At 34.0% G+C, this 23,886-nt stretch overlaps 5 protein-coding genes and 1 pseudogene across 6 annotated transcripts; 2 read left to right on the forward strand and 4 right to left on the reverse strand.

Moving 5' to 3' along the window:
• The first annotated feature begins 1,764 nt into the window (after positions 1–1,764).
• LOC122604000 (signal peptidase complex subunit 3A-like) lies at positions 1,765–4,281 on the forward strand. The gene is made up of 6 exons (XM_043776880.1): positions 1,765–1,970; positions 2,069–2,116; positions 3,256–3,318; positions 3,612–3,665; positions 3,832–3,918; positions 4,010–4,281. The coding sequence occupies exons 1-6, from the start codon at positions 1,800–1,802 to the stop codon at positions 4,133–4,135; spliced, it is 549 nt and encodes a 182-aa protein (XP_043632815.1). The 5' UTR covers positions 1,765–1,799; the 3' UTR covers positions 4,136–4,281.
• A 511-nt stretch (positions 4,282–4,792) lies between these two features.
• LOC122603385 (cation/calcium exchanger 5) lies at positions 4,793–10,659 on the reverse strand. Its single transcript, XM_043776070.1, has 2 exons — positions 9,737–10,659; positions 4,793–6,126 (listed from the first exon to the last, which is right to left on the reverse strand). The coding sequence occupies exons 1-2, from the start codon at positions 10,547–10,549 to the stop codon at positions 5,362–5,364; spliced, it is 1,578 nt and encodes a 525-aa protein (XP_043632005.1). The 5' UTR covers positions 10,550–10,659; the 3' UTR covers positions 4,793–5,361.
• A 2,386-nt stretch (positions 10,660–13,045) lies between these two features.
• LOC122603545 (nuclear transcription factor Y subunit C-3-like) lies at positions 13,046–14,336 on the reverse strand. Its single transcript, XM_043776272.1, has 2 exons — positions 13,579–14,336; positions 13,046–13,154 (listed from the first exon to the last, which is right to left on the reverse strand). The coding sequence occupies exon 1, from the start codon at positions 14,334–14,336 to the stop codon at positions 13,584–13,586; it is 753 nt and encodes a 250-aa protein (XP_043632207.1). The 3' UTR covers positions 13,046–13,154; positions 13,579–13,583.
• Positions 14,337–16,708: 2,372 nt separating this feature from the next.
• On the reverse strand, positions 16,709–17,878 carry LOC122603546 (G patch domain and ankyrin repeat-containing protein 1 homolog). Its single transcript, XM_043776273.1, has 4 exons — positions 17,674–17,878; positions 17,513–17,566; positions 17,180–17,311; positions 16,709–17,088 (listed from the first exon to the last, which is right to left on the reverse strand). The coding sequence occupies exons 1-4, from the start codon at positions 17,743–17,745 to the stop codon at positions 16,963–16,965; spliced, it is 384 nt and encodes a 127-aa protein (XP_043632208.1). The 5' UTR covers positions 17,746–17,878; the 3' UTR covers positions 16,709–16,962.
• Positions 17,879–18,054: 176 nt separating this feature from the next.
• LOC122603544 (peptide deformylase 1A, chloroplastic-like) lies at positions 18,055–20,169 on the forward strand. Of its 2 annotated transcripts, XM_043776271.1 has the most exons (5): positions 18,055–18,096; positions 18,600–19,142; positions 19,327–19,416; positions 19,507–19,574; positions 19,724–20,169. In XM_043776271.1, the coding sequence occupies exons 2-5, from the start codon at positions 18,720–18,722 to the stop codon at positions 19,962–19,964; spliced, it is 822 nt and encodes a 273-aa protein (XP_043632206.1). In that variant the 5' UTR covers positions 18,055–18,096; positions 18,600–18,719; the 3' UTR covers positions 19,965–20,169. The 2 variants fall into 2 exon arrangements, with proteins under 2 accessions (XP_043632206.1, XP_043632204.1); XM_043776269.1 differs by lacking the exon at positions 18,055–18,096 and having other exon boundaries at positions 18,265–19,142.
• Positions 20,170–22,522: 2,353 nt separating this feature from the next.
• Positions 22,523–23,694, reverse strand: LOC122604503 (annotated as a pseudogene).
• Positions 23,695–23,886: the final 192 nt, after the last annotated feature.

Here is a 23,886-nt window from a genome sequence, read left to right on the forward strand (position 1 = left end):
TGGGAATTAAATACCTGTTCTCTGATATTTTGCCACGTGTCCTTTGTTTTATCAAGGAGTTGTTTGAGAATTGGGAAAACTATGGGGTTAGTGATCGATATGAGCCCGTTACTCAAAGCAGGCAAAAAAAAAAAAAACAGCTTACATGATTTGAACAAGCCCATTGGTGTTAACAAAGTAGCACCTGAGTGGGCCGTTCTGCCATCAGTACTCCGCAAATTCGATCCACTAGAACCCGAATAAATTCAAGTAGGCTTGGTCATATTGAGTTTACATTTTATGATTTTAAACTTAACTTAGCACTTGAAGCTTCAAAAAGTTTATACATAATGTAAGATTAGTAAAAAAAAGAGTTTATAATTGCTTGTGTAGTTACCATGTAACATGTATGTGAAAAATATAGATATTGTATCCAATTGTGGTACTAAAGTCCGTGTTCTTCCCATTTATCCTTAAATTGTTGTGAATACTATGAAGTTATCATCATTTGGAATACAAAATGAAGAGGTGTTTGGTTTATATATGGCATCACCATAATGGTTTTCAAATCCATCACCTTAAGTTGGGTACGAAACTGTCTTAAAGTATTTAGTTTGATAACCAAGTTATATTCTTAAAGTTATTACCCAAGCAATGTTAATGATAATGAAATCCATTCCTTCATTCCCATACCCCTAAACCAAACACATCTTAAGTTGTACGAGTGGTATAATTACATTTGTGTTTTTACGTATTAGACAGAAGTTTCGGGATGAGGAGGGTTTAAGTGTGAGTATGCCTTTCAAGTTAAAGAAAATGTTGAACCAACTTATATTCGAGTGACACATAGCTAGAAAAAGACTTTAGTGAAAGTTAAAAAAAAAAAACCCTCCAGTGGAGGCTTGTAGCAATAGGGACATGCAAATCATTCATTTGAAAGATGTGTTGCCATAACGAAACTCCACTCCCCAACCTGACATCGGCTTCTACTTGGATTGACCGGTCAAGGCATGCATTGAGTCACGGTTATATGTTTTGAAATTCTCTCAAATTCGAACCTTAGTCAAACATGTACGAGTAATTAAAAAAAATGTTTGAAAGTTAAAGACTAGTGTTTTTATAAGGTGTTTGGGAGTATTTGGTTTGGATATTGGAATTGTCAATGAGCACAATGGTCAAAGGCATTTTTGGTTTTATTCAAAATCTTGAGTTCGATCATCTGGATAATAAGTTTGGGGATTTTTTCCTTCGAATATATGTAACAATTCATAGTCAACAGTTCGTTATATAAAGTATGTGCATGACTCCATCATCATATCATAATCTTCTTTCTCTAAAATAAATGTTTGTAAAAAAAATAATTTGTGTTGGAATGGAGGTCGCAACTCATATCTATATCTATACTTCTATACTAGTTTATAAAGTAAATTACCACGACCTCTTTAAGTAATTAAGATTTTGAGATCACCATATTACCCTTTTTCTTTATTAACTAATTTAAACATATTCACATATTTACCTATAATACCCTTAATGAAATAAATTACAACATAGATCCTCTAACCCTTAAAAGAACCATATTAACCCATCTTAGATCAATTAATCACCACCACCGTCACCGCCGCACCACTGCCGGCGTCGTTACACCATCACCGTCGCATCACGCGAGCATCCGTATATTGTGCATCGCGCGAGTAAAAATATACTATTCCTAGTTAATTTCCTATAGTAGTCGTAAGAGAATGGTGAAAATATTAGATTCGGATAGCCTAGTATCCAAACAATCCAAATTGTAACATACTCCGAGGGGAGTATATAAAATGGCGAGGGGAAGAAAAGTGGGAGAATCGAAAGGAAAAGAGAAGATGCATTCATTCGGGTACAGAGCGAATGCAGCGGTGACGTTTTCAGTAACAATTCTAGCGTTGATGTGCGCCATCGCTTCTCTTTCCGATAATCTCAACTCTCCTTCCCCTTCTGCCCATGTTCAGGTCTCCCTACTACTCTTTTTCATTTTCCATAACCTATAATATTACTGCCGTAGATTAATTATTCAATTTTATTTATTTATTTACTTCTATTTGTATAGATCTTGAATGTTAATCGATTTTACAAGAAGTCTACCGGCGATGATGAGGTAAATATTTCACTTTTTTTTCTCTATTTTTTATAATTGTATTTTTTTTATAGGGTTTAGTGTTTGTTGATCTATTTCTACAATTTAATTGAAGTTTCTGGAAAATAGAGATTTATGCTTGTTACAGTGTTTGGTCAACTTTGAGTCAACACATGCCAATATATATATATGTGTATATATAATATTTTAGTGATTATATATAGTTTGATTGATAATCGTAGATCTAGCAGTCATTTGGTGCTTATCTTAACTAGTTTAATTTTATTTTCTTTTTCCGGATTTTAGGGAACGATTCAATTAGTATGTTATATTGGCTTGTTTGGTTGATGGTTCTGAATCTTTTGCGTTGACTAAATGTTGTGACGTTTATCTGGTTGAACGGATAGAAGATACTTACGGACTTTGAGTTTGAAGTTAAAGTGCTGTATGTATGTGGAGTTATCGGAAATTGCTTTATAGACTAGAAACTTCAAAAGCGTTGTCGTTTTTATTCTTTACTTGATACTGGAACTTAGTTTCGGTTTAGGTTGGATTCGGGTGTGAAATTGATTGAACAGTCGGTTGATGGTAATACTATAGGCAGTAAGACGGATATTAAATCTATAACAGTTTGCATAATTATCCATCTATGCTTTTGATTGGTACAAGTCATTTTACAAAAGATTCAAAGTCATACGTATAGCAACTGTAGCAAGTTAGCAACCTTAGCTCGGGAAATTGAAAACTGTTATGGAGAATGGTCATGGAAAAGACCAATAATCCCGTGACAACAAAAGAATGAAATGGAAACTTTTTAGTCAAAAACTATGAAGCTAAGCCATCTCAAACTAGCTAACTAACTGGTGTATTTAAAAAGCCATCACTTTTGTTACAGCTATCTTCTCTAAATTGGCTCCCATTTTAGTTTTACAGATAACTAATGTCTAAATGGTAATTGAGGTGACCAAAAGTTGTTTTTTTTAGTATGCTTTTATACGAATGTGGTTCTCAGACTGCTGAGTTTTTGGCATTCACTGCATACAAGGCTACAGGGTAAAATGGGTTTCAAGCTTTAAATCTCCGAACCAAAGTTGCATTGGATGTAAATGCAGTTATTTAAACATAGAGATTTGATGTTCTTATATCGTCTATCTATGCAGGTTGGAATTACACTGAATATATCCGCCGACCTACGGTCACTGTTCACATGGAATACCAAGCAGGTTGCATAAGCTACTAGTTATATATTATCATCGTCTGTCTGCGGTATTCTAGATGTGTCTTGTATTGGGATATGTTAGAGGTCACTAATGACGGAAAAAAAAAACGAAGCAAAAAAGATCATCTTGAATTGGATGTGCTTGTATTCATTTTTAAAATGGACGTGCTTGCATAATGGAGCATCAAATATGATTATGCGAGTCAGAAACTAGGAGAAGACTACATAGTCTCTATGTTGAATTCTGTATTTGTGCTTCGTTGGGGAATTTATTATCATCTCTTTTTCTGCCTTCAGGTTTTTGTATTTTTAGCTGCTGAATATAGTACTCCAAAGAATCATCTGAATCAGGTAAGATATCACCTCTTCTCCAATATAGTATGATCCCAATAGCATACACTAATCACTTTAAAGGAACATACTTTAAGTCAATTTCTATTCTAGTGCGGGTACTTTCAAACCAACATTGAAGGACCTATGTTATTAAGTTCATTAATTTAAGAAGTATAATTGACAGGTTTCATTGTGGGATGGTATTATACCTGCAAAAGAAGATGCACAGTTTTCTATAAAAACGAAGAACAAATACAGGTTCATCGATCAGGTAAATCTCTTTTTAAAATTGATCTTTTCTTTAACTTAATCACAATGATTGGTTGGCTTATTTATTCCTTTTTCTGCTACTAACTGTTTAGGGAAGCAACCTTCGGGGGAGAGATTTCAATTTGACCTTGCACTGGCATGTGATGCCAAAAACTGGCAAGATGTTTGCAGATAAACTAGTCCTGCCGGGTTTCCGCTTGCCAGAGTCCTACAGATAACATGGATAGCATATTAGCTGACAATAGCTTTTCTGCTGAGAACATTTGTGTTTCTTTATTACTTAAAAACTAGAGAGACAAGAAGAGGTGTAATTCTCTGTTCTAAAATTTCATTTCTTAAATTATAGTCCAATGAACTAGATCTACTCCTTCGTCCCATTCTTTTTGTTATTTTGTTAGCTTGAAATCGCTTTGTGTATAAGCCCTTAGATATGTCAAGGTCTGTTTTAGTTTGAAAAGAAAAAGGTCAAACCTTTGAAAAACAAGGTAAGCAAAGTATTGAATGACAACATCAAAATCTGATTTGTGATGTTTTTTAAAGTGTTTGACTTGGCCAGTTTTCCAGGCTTATTGACCAATTTAGTTTTCAAAAATATTCAATAAATACTTCTCAACCATGGGTGTCAAGTTTAGGTTGTGTTGTGCCAATTGGGTTTCAGGATAGATCATAGATGGTTATGGGTTTGAGGCTCATTGCTAATAAGATGCTTTTCAATCAATAGTCACGCATATCATAGTGCAAAGCTTACAACCCATTACTTCATATCACAATATACTTGGATCGAATCATGCTCAAATTGTAGGAACTAACGACCATGGTCCATTACAATTACAAACGTACAAGTCAAAACTATTATCTGATTCACAAGGATGACATTTTTGTTATAAGCAACTTATGTTATAGAACTTAATCCAAATGCTCCAAACTTGCTAGGGACTTTACTGAAAAGAGCATGGCACTTCATAGGGTACACAAATTCACTTAATTACACATCTGGAAGCTCTTTTGTTACATGCATCAATCCTGACAACTGGAATTTTAGCCATCTCACTTGAACCCCATGCTCAAACCAACATCCAGTATTACAAAAGTTTATAAAGAAATATAAAATTAAGTACGTTCTTTTATACTAACCCTGAGTCCCTGACAGCCTACAACATGAACAACTTTTTGGCAAGCCCCAAGTGAAATGCAAATCTATACAATGCTGCTCCCAAAAATATTATAAATAACCGTGTATAGTATTTCTTTCCTTCTCCGTTCTGAAGTGTTGTATCCAGTCAGTTGGCTGAATATAATGAATAAAAACCATATTACAACAATTTGAAATAATGCTCCAAGATACGAAACATACTACTTCCAACTGAAAACAAGGAAGATACGTAGCATGTATTAGACCTCACAAGATCAATATACAAGATTTTGAAAGAATATGGCCGAATGATCAGAATTGGAGCTTTGCAATGACCAAGCTTACTGCTATGAAGAATACATATAATCCAACAAGACAGAACCCCCAGAATCTGGGCACATGGAATCTGCACCATGTTACAACTAACAACGATCCCATCAGGCTGAATATTAAGAAAACAAATGCGACCACAATACTAACATGAAACTGAAGCTCATAAGCTCCTGGGTAAACATTAGTAGTCTGTATAACCAAAGCAGTTCCAAGCCCAAAAAGCATATTGAACATCGGTCCGGCAAAGCATCCAGCCATGGCCATAGCCGGTTGACCCGCTTTTGCCACAGCCACATCAGCAACAAGGTCACCAACCGAGTTCCCCCAAGCTAGCACAGTCAACCCTAGAAGTGATGGTGACACCTCAAGAAGTGACCCCAGAGCCGCAAGACAATTTAGAAGTTCTCCTGCCATTGTCGAAATCCAAAAAACGCTCATAACAAATCCTAAAATAACCACAGGTATTTGCTCGGTTTTTTGGGGCTTTGTTTCCACTATGTAATGAACAACTGCTAGGGATGAGCTTCCAAAGAGTATTATTACCCATAAAGGAAAATGGACATTTGGTAGAAGAAAAACTATGGGATGATTTAGTGGAACGAAGGACTTGCATGAGTACATAATGGCGAGTGGGCATAATGCGATATTGGCAGATCTGTAAAGGCGATTCCATTCAGAAGGTGATGATTGTGGGATCGTGAGCTTTAGCATTATCGAGACCGGAAGTTCCCATGTCTTTGATATCTGATATCAAGATAGATGAAAAATAGTGGTTGAGGTTAAATTAATTACGGAGTACAATTTATAGCAAATAACTAAATTGGGAAGATACTGGGATCATTATGTGCAAAAGATTCTCATATAGTATTAAACTTTACAATAATAAAACTATATTAAATTCAACACTCTAAAGTCCAATCTATTCTCAAATATAGTGTGAATGTGTGATTTGACATGACTAAACACTAAATGCATCATATCAAATTGAATAATGGCTGTAACAAAATGAACTTAACCAATGCATTCTCCAACATTACAAAGATGATATTTTTTTACAATTGTTAATTTGTTATGTTAACTAAAATATTTATTGAACAAATAACTCTTCAAATTCATAACTAAACAAAATATAAGAATCAGGTACTAGAATAATAGAAAACCTAACGCTGAATTTCAATACAAATGAAATCACACAAGTTCAATAGTTTAAGAACAATTATCGATCAAATTAACATCTTAGTGAAACACGTATCATCTAAGACACATTTACTGTGTTGCTTAGCATTACAAAAAACAATGATACCAGAAGTTGCTTTTTCTTCCTTTTTTTAATTATTATTTTTCAACAAAGGCAAATGCTAGAAATGATTTTGCTTAAATTGTCTCAAAAACTATGTTATGTATACTTTTATTTAAAAAGCTTAGCTCATCACTTGCATCATAAACTTCCATCAATAATAGTCTAGAAGACTATCATGTATTCATGTGGGTTTCAACACAGTAGTCTTTACATGGGGTGCACACATAATGAATACACATGCGTATATCTGAACATTAATATGTGCTGACTGTGTACATACATAGATATGAAATATGCATCCGTACACATATATGAACAAACAGTCAAATACACATGCACTTTTTTGCGTATGAATTATAAAGTTGTGCATCTAGTACATGTCTAGGTATCTATCTACAGAGTTGAGTATTAACGCATACATTCTATGTATTAATAGGATCGTAAGTATGTAACATGTATATATATGTACATCATATATATGCGAGTATCGGAAGAAGTTTTTGTCAGTAAAACTGTAGTTCATACAGGATTTGGGTATTGTTTTTACTATAAATAGCTTAGCTTAACTACATACAAAGAGACTTTTCATCTAACAACTTCCAAACTTGATGCATAGTCTTAATAACAGTCTTGCATGTTTCAGCATTGGCCTCCCAAATATATGTTTTTGTCCAATTATAAATTCTGCTGAAAATTATAAAAGTCAACCATTTATCATCAAAGGTCTTTCTTCCATCTTAGATGGCCAACACAGGACAACCCAAAAGTCATTCACATGTTAAATACTTTTGTTCATGCACCATTGTGTATTTGTGTGAGTTGTACCTTTATTGACTAGTATTTACTTATATTACCATTTATTCAATCGATTTACCTTTTTAGCAAACAGATTCATGTACACATCAGAAAGGCTATATAAGATACTATATGTAGTATTACAACGAAAAGAATAACATTATGTGAACATAGTACGATTATTGAGTGTGCGCATACACACACACGTAAATAGATTGTGTATTGTATATGCATTTGTATACATCTAAACATTGTAAATACTTGTATACGTGTCTATCACAAAATATACATTAAAGCATAATGTACATGCGCATATGTATCTATCTATCTACGTTCATGTCGACCTATCAATCTACATATGTAAGTATTGCCACACAATCATATAAATTTGGTATGTATGCATGTGTGGACACACACACGCATAAGATTCTACAGAATATGGCTTTGTTACTACTATCCCTAGCTTAGCTTTTTATTAGAGGCTTTCATCCAATGAATACAACAGCATCCATTTGATCCAACAATTTGGTTTGTATGTGTATTGACATCCACAAAAAGGATTTTGTCTAATCCCAATTTATGCTTAAATTCATAGGATCCAACCTATGAGTAAACTGAAGACACAAAGAATACTATGTGATTTGACATAGCTTAACTATTAATACAATAAGCATCAACTTGAAGAATCACAGTACCTAAATGAACTAAACCATTGTCCTTTACTATATTAATTGAAGACATCACAGAGAAGATGACCAAGATTTCGTGATCCGCTGCCGAACTTATTCCAAGAGAGCTCGGATCGAATTGGTATTGCTATCCGAGCTCTCTGTCAACTTTCCACTATTACCCCAAAAAAACCAAACTCTGCCTTACGTAAAGTTGCCAGAGTACGATTTAGAATAGAATTATAAATATAATAATATTCAACATATAAAAAAGTATTACTTATTCAACAAATTAGATTGATTTATACGAGTTGATTTTCTGTTACGATAAATTGATGAAACAATAGCGAGTCTTTCTTTTCCGTCGATATGTCCTGCAATTTGCACTTGAATTCCTTTTGTATCTGCTTGTTCAGTTAAATCCTATTCATGGAGATTCCATAAATATTCCATTCCAATACATAACATTAAAATACTGATGATTTTTATTTAAACTTGTTACGTAAGCTTATAATTATTATGGAGAGGTAAGTTTTAATAATTTAGTAGTCAAAACTGAAAGGTTTAATACTCCACCATTTGGGCTTGTTTTTAATATAAATAGCTACCATTTGTAAAAAAGGCTTTTCATCTAACCACGACCGATATTATCTGAAACTCTAAAAGAACATGTCTTGAAACCTATATTTACCCACATTCAAACTAGATCCAACTGCCTTAACTGGAGTTATGTTTGTATACCATTGACATACTACATAAATGCTATTGTCCAATCATAACTTTTGCTCAAAATTACAAGATTCAACCATTCATCGTCATGGGTTTTTATTCCATAACAGATGGCCAACTCAGCATAAACCCATATCAAGGATGCAGACAATTCACATGACTTAAGATATCTTTCCAGTATGTTCACATGTCAAATCTTAATGTTCATTTACTAATTTGTGGATTATCCCTATCTTAACTATACTTTTATGATCATTTTGTCAATTGATTAACCTTTTTGGAAAATTATTGCATGCACAAAGCCATAGGCCAGAAAAAAAGGCTACATGGCAGATTAAGAACGGACTCATTGTGTTTAACGATTACTTAGAAAGCTAACATCATGGTTTTGGACTTCAATTGCCTAGTTGTAGCATAATAATGGGCAACCTCACTATTATATGCACATAGCAGTGGTCTGCTGAAAGACAAATAACAAACTATGTTGCTTTATATCTTTAAATTCTCAAATAAAGGAGCAAATAACTTCCTCACCACTGTAAACCTTTCCTTCAATCAAACCCTCTAACGCGTCAAAGAACATGCTTTTAATACATCATAATTTCCATGACAGTAAAGTTACAAATAAGCTAACTTTATCTAAATGGCTGCATTTTTCCTTTTTGCAGTGTTCCTAATTGTGTTAATAACACATTGGGCATGACTTTATGTATGAGGAAGAAACAATAATGAGCATAAACATGAACACTAATTTACAAAATAAAACTCCAACTAACTTTAAAAAAATTATACAAACAATATACAAGTGAAAAACCCATGAATATGCAATGATGCAAGCAAGTATTTCTAGCCAGTCACATACCTTGTCAAAAGCTTCTCGAATCCCAGACCCCGTATTTCTAGCCTTTTCAGCTTCAACTTCGATCGAAATCTTATGATCCTCAACATCATCATAACCACTCACAACTTCACTCCTACCTCTCTTCAACTTCCCATTATTACTATCCATCTTTAAATCCATATAAAACACAAACCCGACAAAAAACAAATAAAACCCGACAAACCCAACAGCCTGCCACAAATAAATCTCACCACTCAAATAAACATAAAACAAAAACGAAACCGAAGTCAAATAAAACAAAACATCCCTAACAAACGACCCGGGATCAACCCCAAAAGGGGCCGCGTATATCGCGACAAACCCAACAACCAAAGCCGAGACAAACGTCCCGGCAGACAAAATTGCACCGAACCCAGTTCGCGCGTTGCCGCCCCCAACGGCGGCAACAGACGCGAACACATCAGGGGCGCCGTTACCTAACGCGAGTAAAGTAACGGCGCCCATACTCGGGGACAAATTTAAATGATTAGAAAGTTTAGTGACAATTTTTGAAAAATGGAGTTGGGCAGTTTTGATTAAGATATAAAAATGGAGAAAAATAAAGAGGGATAAAAATGGAAAAGTGAGATATGGGTTTTGGTTAAAATGACAAAAATGGAAAGTGTTGTAATTTATGATGGTGGTTGTTGGGGTTTTGAGAGTGTGGGAACAGGTGGTGGTGGTGGTGAGTGATCGGCGGTGGGGTGTGGTGGTGGTGGGGAAGTGGTGGAGGAAGGTGGTGATTAGAGTAAGGAGGAGGAGGAAGGTGGTGGTGGTGGCGAAAAAGGGCGTCATGCCATTACCGGAATAGTTTGCCGGTGATCGGAATTTGGAGTTGAGTGAAAGTGTGTGTCGGTTCCAAGGAACGCGGTATGGAATAATAAATTTTTTTTTTTTTTGATTTTCTTTTTAACGCCCCTGAAAAGTGAGAACAGTTGTTTATGAGCTTTCTTTTAATCGATATTTTTACACTGTATTCTCTAGTTTTAAATATAGGGAAAAAATTGATAGAAATGGATAGGAGAAGAAAAGAAAAAGTTTTATATTTATAAAATAGTCATTCTTGAGTTAACATGTATAGATAAAAAAAAGAAAGGATAAAGAATACTAAATTTACAATTATATCCATAATCATATTTTATATACTCATTGAAAATCATATTTATCAAAAAGAATATATATTAATAGATATAATTTAAAAGGTTCGTCAATAAAAATAAAATGTAGCAGGATGCAAAGCATATCACAATTCCTATTAATTTACCTAGTAAATAAATAAATACCTAATAATATATCTACATCACAAAACAAAACAAAAAAACAATTTTACTCTATCTATTATCCTTCTTTCTCTCTTGGTAAATGCAATCCCATTCTAGAAAAACTCTATCACCGGTTATTTCTTCACCATTAAAATCGACTATCATCTCTTTTTTCTTCACCATCATATCACATCAGAGACCAGAATTTAAATCCTATTTTCATTGCCTTTTTCTTCATCAGATTTTACACAGGAATGACGAACGGCGGGCATTGATGGCATATGAAGGCGGTGAATAGTGATTGGTTTTGACAAAGGGTTTACCTCTGGATTTCAGCGATGAAAAATTCGAAGGGTAAATTGGTACTTCTATACTCGGATGTAAGTTTTCCTTGCAAATCAGGCCATATTTGGCCGAAAAACTTTGGGGCAAAAAACCCCTAAGTTTTCTTATCATTTCTTTTCTATTCTTGTTTAGAAAACTCAAGAATGCAAAAGTTCGTTTTTTCCCTATCTTTTTTTTTCTTATCCCTTCCAAAAAAAACTCAAGAATGTAGTGTTAAGGTACAACATCAATAAGTGTTCATGTTAACAACATTGCATCATTTTTTTCTTTTTATCAATTTTTTTTTTAAATGTTGGATTGAAAAGGGACTCACGTATGCTCGTCTATCACTCGTCGGCTAACCAACAACATAACTGACACACGAAACCGACGAAACATTGTCAACGCATCGCTTAAGCCATGAGTAACAACCGATGAACTGACAATACCATTGGTTAGGGTTTTGATTAAATTGGAAGAAAAGGTATCAATGATGTTTTGTTATTGAATATGATTTATGAAGGATTTGTTTAACAACCATCTTTTAGAGTTTTCAATTAGAGTCTAGAATATACTTTAAGAAGAGATCAGATTTTTGAATTTAACTACATAAACCTTTTTTTTTTTAATTGATATATATAAGTTGATTTTGAAATAACCTACTTTTAATGTATTAGTATTAAATAAGAAGATTATTTAAAAAAAACAATCTTAGTTTATATCATTCATTGTAATATTCGATCCATATCTAAAAAAAATAAATACAATTATTCAAAAAATTTATGTCAATCTAATCTTTTTCTTTTTCTAAAACATTGTTATTTTCTTTTATCACACAATATTCTCAACCATCATTAAAAACTCGTATCATGTGTCAAAAACAAGTAAAAATATGATAAATTATCCATCACAATCGAAATACACAAATATCAAACCGATTCAATCATTACGAGTTGTTACCGTTTTAACATTGTGTTCGAAATTGTGTTCGAGCCCGAGCTTTACTCAGCTCCTTATTGTTTGAGCTCGAGTCAATACTCGTTTAATCTTTTTATAATTTTTATTTAGCTATATTTCAAAGCCTACAATTCGATAAACCCGTTTAGTTATTTGAACTCGATCTCGAATAATTTCATTTGTAATCATGTATAAACTAATATTGTATTTAGAAATTAAAACTCACAAAACTTACTTTAACAACGTGTCTCATATAATTTGGAGGTCTTCAATTCCAATTTGCTTACTTTAACAATGAGTATTTTTAAAAATATAATGAAAGACTCGACAAGCTTGAGTAGTTTGTGGAGCTCATTCGACTCATTGAACTCGAGTAGTTAAACTAGAGAGCTAAAAAAAATAAAAATAAAAAAAAAATCCTTTTTTGGTTTGGCTCTTTTATAAGATTATTTAACTAGTTAATCTCAAATTCGATTTAGCAGAGCTCGACCTCGAGTGGCTAAAGAACAACTCGGCTTGATTCTCACACCCAATTAGATGGACAACATCCAATACTCAAGTAAACCATATCCGTAATAAGATGCAACCATCAAATTATGAAATACAAAGTTATTGTAAATAAATCTTCTTCGATTTGTCCATTGCACTAAACAATGTGTTAGCTGTGCTTAACAACCCAAATCAACGCACATGTAGGGAAATCAACATATACTGTATAGTATTTCCTTATTATAAGAAAATCGGTTGAAGTAACTACCCGAAAACAATATATTTTAACTGAACCTTCTTTAATTAGGAATAAGCCTTAGGTTAAATAACTCGAAAGTGTATTATGTTCCAAAAAGCAGTTCCAAAATCTGCAACAAAATAACACAAGTTCAATCAATGACAGTCACTACATCACAATATCTTGAGATAGAAGCAAATATAAGACCACACAAAAAATATTGATACAAGTATAAAGATGGAATAAAGTGTTTTAAAATGTATTCAAAACTTTGGTCTAAAGTCTATACTATGTATCCACCTCAGAAGTTAGAACCACTTAATATTGTGTGTATTAACTTTCATATATTGCTATTGTATGTAGTATGTACCTCGTGATATTTTTACCGACTTGATGCTATGTGGCACCTTATGTTAACAAAAGTACCATAGGATACAAACAATAACAATATTTAGAAGTTAGTTACACTCTGCATAAAATGCACTTTTTACCTAAAGTTAAATGTTTCTAAGCACTTTAACCTTGAGAGACAATGAAGAAGTAAAAAAAATTACCATTTTTATGAATCTGAGGGTGACTGAGGCAATTGAGGTGGCTGTGACCATAATGCTGGATTAATGTAAGGTGGAGGCTGTTGTGCTGCAAAAAGACCAGGATCAAGCAGACTCTTGTTTGACATCAATCCGGGTGTAGCCGATTGTGGTGACTGTTGAGATGGCATGTAATAATAAGGAAACGTATCAGAAGGGCCTCCAACCGGCACACCTACATTTGGCATAGATGTTATAGATTCTTCTTTAACATCCTCTTTTGGTACTATATCAACCAAAAAATCAAAAATATCAGTTCTCGTGATTGCAGCAGCAATGTCGTTCTTTTGTAACGTTCTTCTTTTATTTTCCTCAGTATGATTCCAAGACCGTAAAGTTAATTCCAATATGAACATTTCACACGCTCTTGCAAACACAATGGGCGCTTCTGCTGATATCATTCTTACGTCCTCGTCTGCTTTCATTATTTTCTTGATTCTTGCTAATGGAAGGCTGTGATTTTTGAAGTCAGTCACGTTTTCAATTTCCCGATATTGGTTTGACCAGAATGATTGGAGTTGTTGTTGAAGTTGTTGTTGCTGTTGTTGTTGCATTTGTTGATAGGCTAATTGTTGTTGGGCTAATTGGGCCGCAGTGGGTTGGGTCACGGCTCCTCTTCCCGGAGTACCATTCATTTGGGTCGAATCATGTGGGTTTGTTGCATATGGCAACTGACTCAAAATGTTGCTAGCTTGGGGCTGACAATGCCCTTGAGGATCCATTCTTGTTTGATATGTATTTTTCGGCTCTAAAAGCTTGTCAAGACCAATTTGCCTAAGAAAAAGGTAAAGATACACCAAATACATATCATGATTTGAAAGATCAATACATACAATTGCAAAACATAAAATGATAAACAAGATACATCATACATACTTATTATAGATATGGTATAAAGTTCTGTTTAACAAATAAAGAAAAATAATTTGTTTAATAGGTAAATGATACATAAAATGATTTGAAAGATCAATACATACAATTAGTCGCAAACATAACAACTTCTATACATTTTGTCTAATTACCTAAATTTTTGAATTTCATTTTATATCATGTCATATTATGTTACAAATGCTATGATATAAATTTATGGTGATAGAAGAATCATATTTTATAAACGATACGCTGTTAATAAAGGATTAGAATTATGCAAAAAGAAGATAGTAATGGAAATATAAGAATATAGCAATCAAACCTCAATAAAATTGAAGCGAGTATGTGTTGATTCTTACACGTAAAATTAAAATGGAAGCGTTTGAATTAATGGTTTTGATCGTGATGTTCTTGATGGCTATGATCGATCACCTTTTAATTTTTGGTCTCGTTTTTATCGGACCATATCCCAGAAATACTCAACTGCCAAAACAAACTTTTCAAATGTTTGTGATTACTTATATATGGTTAATGAAACATTCACATATTTTGGTTACTAAATCATTAAGGTGACTTTTGGACCTTAGCACATTAAAATTCAAAATTTGTGTCTTGTGGCGATGAAGTACCATGTCTTAATAAATACCATCGAGACTTAAAATGAACCGCAGTGCACATAAAGCTTATATTATAGTATGTTACAACGTCTAGTACTTATATGACGACTATTTAATTATACGACTAAAACATATAGCTGGTCACTAAATTAAAACTAAAATAAGTAACATTTTGATGTGTTTGGTTGTTCTATACAAATTATAAGTAAAAATGTGTTTGTCAAAATAAGTATTTATCTGTGTTTAATTAAAAAGAAGCACACATACATCAAAATGCGTTATGCAAACATAATGATCAGACAATCGGATTAAAACACAATTCCAAACACCCTCTTAAAGCATTTGATGTATATGTGCGTTATTTTACATGTGTATTCATTTAATTATTAATTTTTATTTTTTTAGCACATATCAATTTCCCCAACAATCATCGTCACATATCAAGCATTTGATGGATTAATTTTACTAGAATTGGGGAGTCTTTGGAAAGTGAAGGTCCTATAGATTAACTTTAACTTATCTCTTGACATTTTCAAACAATAGGGCAAACAGGGCTCCGTGTCTATGCATCTCTGTCAAAACATAGCATTCTAATCAATTTTTCACAGATGAATCCCGCTATGTAAGTTTAAAACGAACTGAACCCACCTGGGCCGGATATAGAAGAAAGTTTCATGATTATGACCCGACAAGATGTGATCAGACCAGGATGGTCTTAGGCCGTTTTTTTGTCGTTTTTTCGAGTTTGTCGGGTATAGGGTTGCTCATCCTAACTATGTGCACTTGCTCCACAGCTTTTGATGGAGTCAATTACAAGAACCAGCAGAATGCACATACAAAAGAAATCATTAGTCTACTGTAACACAACATTTCTCAAAATATTTACTGCACATCCGCACATGTCCTTTACCTGAAATCTTTTACGAGTATATCAAAACATAAGATCAGAGGTCAAGCAAAGACCGCCAACGGTTGGGTGCAACATCGAACCATGTCGCGAATTGTTGGTGCAATATCAAATAAAAATGTTGATAATACGCTAATAACTTGCTTTATGACTTCGTTTTATTTCATATATGCACAAAGTTAGAAAGCAAGCAATAAACAACCGGTGACCATTACAAGCAGTCAATATTTTGACAAACAATGATCTTGAGAGTAAGAACGAAAACAAGAAAAAGGGCTCAGTTAACCAACAAATAACATCAAACCAACTATTTATCCTCCATAATACCATTCAACTTCTACCCGCATCTAGACAGGGTTTGAGATGCCCTAAACAAAACTATATATATGAGGCCCGTATATCATTCAACTTCTACACGCATATAGACAGGGTTTAGCCTACCATAACACAGCATTACTTAAAAAAATTACCGAACATGTCCTCTACATGAAATCTTTTACATAATAACATAAAATCAGAAGTAGAACAGGTCAAACCAATACACTAAGAACTTGCTTTATGACCTCGTTTCATTTCAGATATGCACAAAGTTTACTACATATAATCGGTGACTATTACAAGCAGTCAATATTTTGACAAGCAATGATTCTGAGAGTAAGAACGAAAACAAGAAAAAAGACTCAGTTGACCAACATTTCCGTGCCGAAAGTCAAAATGTTCAAAGATCGAAAAGGTACATTAAGATCCAACTAAATCAACTTATCCAATTTCAACAGCTATCAATTGATAATCAGATCCAACTGACCTGCATGTATCGTATATACAAGCAAGATCTACAAACTAAAACAAGTAATGATACTGGTACTATACAAACAATTACGGAGTACTTTTTAGGGTGTGTTCAAGAATGATTGTGGCTTACAAATTACAACTTATTTATGTTGTATCAGTCATTCAGACGTTATCCGGCCAAAACTCTCTATAGAATGCACGTTCAAATTCCTTCTCCTGTAACTGCTTTTCAAGTTCTTGAGCTTTCTTCAACTTCTTTGACATTTTCGCTTTACTTCTTTTAGATAACTGAAATGTAACACACGTTTAACAAAAACTACACTGCAAGCAAACTAAGACAATGCAGATTCTAAACGAAATTCAAAAAAGACAAATGTACCTTATCGTTAGCATTATCAGAAGTCGCGTTGTTTTGATCTTCTGTCTTTTTCCGTGGTTTATCTATAACCGGTGCTGCTCCTAAACCTCGTTTATTCTTCTTTATATGAGTCTGCACAGGCTCTAATCGGCCCTGTTTTCAATTACGATAATTATCATTAATTAATAATCAACTTAATGAGCTCCTAAATGATTATTAGCAATGCTAACAATTTATAATGAGTATTACTAAAATCTACTTCAAAAAATTACGACGAAAGCACGCTAACGGACAAACCGAAACCGAGAGAGACGATAAATTGTCATATTAAAAAAATTAGCTAAAATAAAATACCTGCTGAGAAATACCTAGGCCAGTTCCTTCTTTCCATCCGTGTTTCTTCAATAACTACATAAAAAAAATTCAAAAATAAAATTAAAACCCTAAAAATGAAGGAAAAAGAGAGAATCTAAAAAAATAATAAAATTAGGGTAAAATAAGAATAAAATTAAGACCTGAAAACCAATATTAGATGAGGCGATTGGAATTGCAGTTGAAGAAGAAGAACAAGCTTCCGAATTTGACATTTATAATCAACGGTCACCGGAGATTTAATGAACTGAAATTTTCCGGCGGAGATTTCACCGCTAATTAAGAATTTATTGATTTGACGAAATATTATTTTTTAGGGTTTTTTGATTTGGGGGGAAAAATTTACGCTTTTAAACCTTTGCCTTTCGAAATGACTATAAACCGACCTCAATTTTAATTGAAAAGTAATAAGAGTTGTACAACTTTTGAAGCGTTGGGTACTATGTATAATCATCCATGCATGAAGTACAACCCATATATACACTTGTAACAAGTACAAAGCCTATCTCTTCCTGCCTTCATTCCATATATATCTATTCCCACACTGCCGTGTTTTCCTTCAACAGGTGAAACTCTAATTTCTTATATTCGATCACACACACACATATATATAGATACACATATATTGTATATATATAAGCTGTAATTTGCATTTTAATTTCTTGAGTTTACTGTCTTACAATTGCAAACAAAAGTTGTTTTGTCTCTTTTTTCATCACAAATATAGTTTTCCTATTCTAGCATTTTTTTTATATGATAATGTGAATTGTTTATTTTGATGTTTGATTATTTGAATTATTATAAATAGGTATACATTTCCCGATTAAACTTTGTTCCAAAGGGTAGTCAAATTGCTTACTAAATATTACTCGTAGTATTTAATTCTAAGTAACTAAACTACGAGGACAAACTTTGTATTTGAAAGATATGTTCTACCCCAAAGGAATCCGCGTATTTTGATGCTATATATTTTGTCATTAGCAATAGGATTATCTGGCACTAAAAAGTAGAATATTCTAAGGGTCTCATTAGTTTGTGTTCTTTTGGAACGACTACACGTAACTGAAAGCATGGAATGCCCGGCCTAGGAAGAGTTCATAAGCGAGTCCAGCCCAATGAGCGAGTTTTGAAACTCGTCAGGAAGTTGAAAGGAAACGTCTTAGCAATCTCTATTAACTAAAAACTAATAATGGAACGAATTCAGCGGCTAACACACCATCTGTCACCGTCACCACTCGTCGGAATATTTCCTACACTTTCCAAAACCAGCCCATTTCATAAACCCTTTTCCACAATTCATTGCCAACACAAACCCAACTTTTCAAACCTGCATTTGATCAACAAAAACAACAACAGAGGCCTCACTACTTCAACTGGACCGGTTCAGGCCGGTTGGTTTTTGGGTTTGGGCGAGAAGAAAAAGGATTATGTAATTGATGTACCGGAGATTGTGAAAGCGGGTGACCCGGTACTTCATGAACCTGCCCAAGAAGTACGGGTTGAGGAAATCGGGTCGGAGCGGATACAAAAGATAATAGATGATATGGTGAAAGTAATGAGGGGAGCACCTGGTGTTGGCCTTGCTGCTCCCCAAATTGGTATTCCTTTACAAGTTAGTTTATTACTTTTTTTGTTACTTATAAATTTTATTAATAATTTAGTTAATATTGATCAAATGATTCAATTACAAGCGTTAAGCTCATGCTCGAGCAATAATGAATGATCTGAGCTCAAGCTCGGACACGTATATTAAGTTAATTTTTATTTATATCTAATTGAAGGGGGTCTTTGTTTAGATTATTGTATTGGAGGACACTGAAGAATACATCGGGTATGCACCAAAACAAGAGACCAAGGCACAAGACAGACGCCCTTTCGATCTTTTGGTAAATAAGCATGCTACTGCTTTCATCATGAACCACCCATTTTTACTGAAAAAATACCTAAAAATCCCATACATTTTATTGAAAATTTAGGTGATTATCAACCCAAAACTCCAAAAGAAGGGCAACAAATCAGCACTCTTTTTCGAAGGCTGCTTGAGGTGAGTTTTTGATGTTTGGAGAAGCAATAAACCTAGCTTGTAGACTAACGGGTCAAATGGGTCAAACATACTGAAATTTGGAAGTGTATGATCCTCCCATTTTGCCATCTATGGTGTTCATGTTTCTATAATTGGAATGATTTGTGCAGTGTTGATGGATTTAGAGCAATGGTTGAAAGGTTCTTAGACGTAGAAGTTACAGGCTTAGATAGAAATGGGCAGCCAATAAAGGTGACTGCTTTTGGCTGGCAGGCTCGTATTTTACAACACGAATGTGATCATCTATCAGGAACTCTTTATGTTGACAAGATGGTTAAAAAAACATTCAGGACTGTAGAAAACTTGCAGTTGCCGCTGGCTAGTGGCTGTCCTAAGCTTGGTGTTCGGTAGCATTATGGTCTTAAAGAATGTTTTGATAGAATTGTTGTATCTTATGCAGATCATGTATAAGCTTGAATGCATCACTTTAAAGTCATTGATCAATTGTAATTTAGTTTATTCTTTTCTTTATCAGGCAACCCATTGCAGTGTAAAGAATTGTCCATGAACAAGAATTATTATATATTACATTACATATTACATATTATCTATATAACAATTACTGTCGGCCTACAGACAATATTTGTTTTGGCTTTTTGGTTTTTGCCACCAGCTTTTTTTTTTCTTTGCACTTTGACCACCAAATTTCCTTTTCTTTAGACTTTCCTCATTCACCTCCTCTCGTCATCACCCCCAAATTTCCACCCGCTCCCCCCTTTTCTTCTAGACATCATCCTTAGCCACCATCCCCTCCTTTTGATTGTTGGCTTTCAATTTTGTATTGGTATGGACCAACAAACTACAAAAGTATTTCCAAAATTAATAGTTCTTAGGTTATAATTATATGCATATAAATTTATGTGTGTATGTAACTATGTATGTATATCTTATGTTTTGTAGAATTGGTTTTGTTTAATTGTTGTGTAAAGGTTACAATGTTGTGATCGTTGTGTTTGATTAGCTTTTTAATTGTTTATTTTAGTTTATTTTGATTTTTTTAGGTCTGTTTTAAGTTAAGTTTAGTTGGGTTTATTGGGTTTTGAAATCGATGAGTGTTGAGGCCTCACTGGACACTGATGATGCTGTGACTTTGCATAATGGTTCTGATGAAGATGAAGATGATGATGATGATGATGATGATGAACAAGAAGATACTTTGTATCAGAACTTGATTCACGCCAGAACCAAAGTTGATTCTTTTGGTGTCGAAACACTTGAGCTCCCTGGTGCTCAATGGAACGATTTCTGAGGTATACCCATTTGTCTTGGTGTTAGTATAAAACTTTATGGTCATTAGTTGGGGGCGTGCGACTACTTATTCCACTGGCTTCGGTCATGGTATCTCAAATGTTTCCCTTTCAATAATGATGATAAAGACACATTAGCTATGTGTTGCAGCATATTTCTTTTTGTTTCATTGCATAAGATGGTGTGATATTGTTCTATGTGATGCGAGATAAACAACCTTTTGAAATGTCAATGTTCATTGAAAACTCTCTAACCAAACTTGATTTTGGGATATATGACGGTCATAATAGGCGTTTAAAAAGGCTGGGTGGTCGGACTAAAGCAACTGCATAATGGCTTGACATCAAATAAAGGATTGCAAACCCGGCCATATGGATGGAATCTAGAAAACTACATAAGTTACTTTGCTCATAGATTTATTAACCTGTTTTGCGGAAGAAGCGGCTGATAAACAGGGGAGCACAAAGATACTGTGGTAGAGAAGGCGAAAGAAAAGGCTGAAAATACTGCAGAGGGTGAAAGAGGCCAAGGATAAAACACTGGGAAAGATGGGAGACTATAAAGACACTGCTATAGAGAAAATGAAAGAAACTGCTGATGCAACTGCATAGAAGGCCAAAAAAAGTAAGGAGTACACTGCACAAAACCGCGAAAAAATCGAAAGACACCACAATGGGGAAAACGGTAGAATATAAAGACTCTGCGTTGGATAAAACAAAAGAAACTACTGATGCAACTTCACAAAAGGCTGAAGAAGCCAACGATTACACTGCCAATAAGGCTACAGCTACGAAAGGTTATATGACAGAGAGTGTGAAATAAGGGAAGGACAGTGCCATGGGCTTTTTCAATGGTGGTAACTGGTAACAAACACAATGAAAAAGCTCAAGTATGTAAGTCTTGACTATTTTCATTTGCTTTTAGCTTTAAAAAGTTATGAACGAAACTATGCAAGTATATATGAGTTTAATATTTATAAAAAAGTGTAACATCATAGTGTTATCAATTTTAGTATATTTATGGTTGTTATAAGTGGTTGGTTCTTTGCCTGACTAATTTTTCATGGTGAAATATCCTTGCCTTCATCTAAGCTGCAGAATTCTCATAATAAAAGTACTAAGTTTGAAAGCTAGAAACAAAATATTCAACGTGTGTTACGGTACTATACCTTCTATTAAAATTGTGATTTTTTTCCAAATTACTGACCAAATCAGTGGCCTGGGCATGATCAACAGTCACACTCCAGCCCATACGAAGCAAACAAATCCTATATATGCTGTATTCTGTAGATGAATTTCCAAATCAAATGGATTAGAAATAGAGAAATGGGGAGGCTACCCACAGTCTATGCTTACACACTTTGGAGGCTTTTTGACATGCTGAATTGCATAATGACCATGCCGATTGTTTTTTTTCTTCACCAAAAGTATGCTATTAGATCTTTGTTAATGTGTCATTTTTAGCTTCATAATTTATTTGATCTGTTTGAAAGTTTTTAACAATAACATCAAGCATAATAACTAAATTTTAGTTTAATTTGGTTACTAATAAACAACAAAACCCAACTCTATCAAGATATAACTCTATTGAAAAACAAATATATAATATTTTTGTTTTGATTCAAACTGATGATTATAGATCGTTATATTTTGACATATTCATTAATCAATTAGGTTATATCCTGTAATTACATTAACAAGTTTCTCTAAATCCAAACAAGATGATCCATTAGAACTACTAGCCATTTCAGCCATTTTCTTCCACTCCAATGCTTTATTTCTCATTCTTTTACCCTCAAATCCCTCCATCAAAATCCTCACAATCTTTTCTACTTCATCCCTCTTCACATTCCTTCCAATCTCCATACCAACCTCCCATTCCTTACACATTTGTCTACAATTAGTCCTTTGGTCTCCCGAGAACGGACAACATATCATTGGCACACCAGCAGACAAGCTTTCAATAATAGAACCCCACCCTCCATGAGTCAAGAACCCGCCAACTGATTCATGGTTCAGGACCTCTTCCTGTGAACACCAGCTTGCTATATATCCTTTCTTCTTCATTGCTTCCTCGAGCTCTTGAGGCAAAATAGCAGGCTTCCCATTAAACAAATCCGCCCTTATAATCCATAAAAATTCATGGTTGCTGTTAACAAGTCCCCAACCAAATTCTATCAAATCTTGCAAGGACATTACTGCTAGACTTCCAAAGTTGACATACACTACAGAGTTTGCCTTTTTTGACTGGAGCCACTGCATACACTCGGGTTCTTCCTTGAATAAACTATATCCAACGAAATTTAGATTATTGGCTGCTTCTTTTTTGGTAATCTGATTCAAAAGTAACTGCAGGGCCCGACGGTGTAGATATTAGGAAAGAGTGATTTGAGCTCTTGTACGAGTCTAGCCTCTAGTTCATCAAAAGTATGAATGATCATATGTGAAACATTTTCAGTAGCCTTAGCAGTATCTAGAAGGTATTTATACGCAGGGTCGTCTAGTTTTGTGGCTCGAATTGATCTAGGTAGATCTTTCAAACGAATTGCTTCCATTCCAGGAATCCAATCAATTTTCATATCAAGATTTCCATTTGTCAAATAACTTTCATCTGCAAAATTAGTTCTAGTTCATTTAAACATGATATTTTACCTATTGGCCTTCTAGTGGGTATCAAATGTAGCCGACCAACCAAGTCTCAATCGATAAATGTGAGTATTTGCTGTTCAAATGAACAAAGAAACAAAAACATGATAGATAATTTACGAAAAAATCTAACCTTCAAGTGGAACAATTCCTTTTCTGTACCACATGAGGCTTCTTCTCATGATCATTTCTTGACACTGAATCCATCTTTGTATGTGTATCTAATGAATATCTATAGGCTTTAAAAAGAAATCTTTGTATATATTGCAAGTTACTGTGTGTTTTGGTGTGCAGTGTCCCAGTTTTCTTCTACTATTTGACTTAATTTGGTCCTAATTGGCTGCAGAAATGTCATCATTAATGTTTTGCCACATTGACCT

This window comes from Erigeron canadensis, chromosome 6, assembly GCF_010389155.1.
Source record: "Erigeron canadensis isolate Cc75 chromosome 6, C_canadensis_v1, whole genome shotgun sequence".
Classification (NCBI taxonomy): Eukaryota; Viridiplantae; Streptophyta; class Magnoliopsida; order Asterales; family Asteraceae; genus Erigeron; species Erigeron canadensis.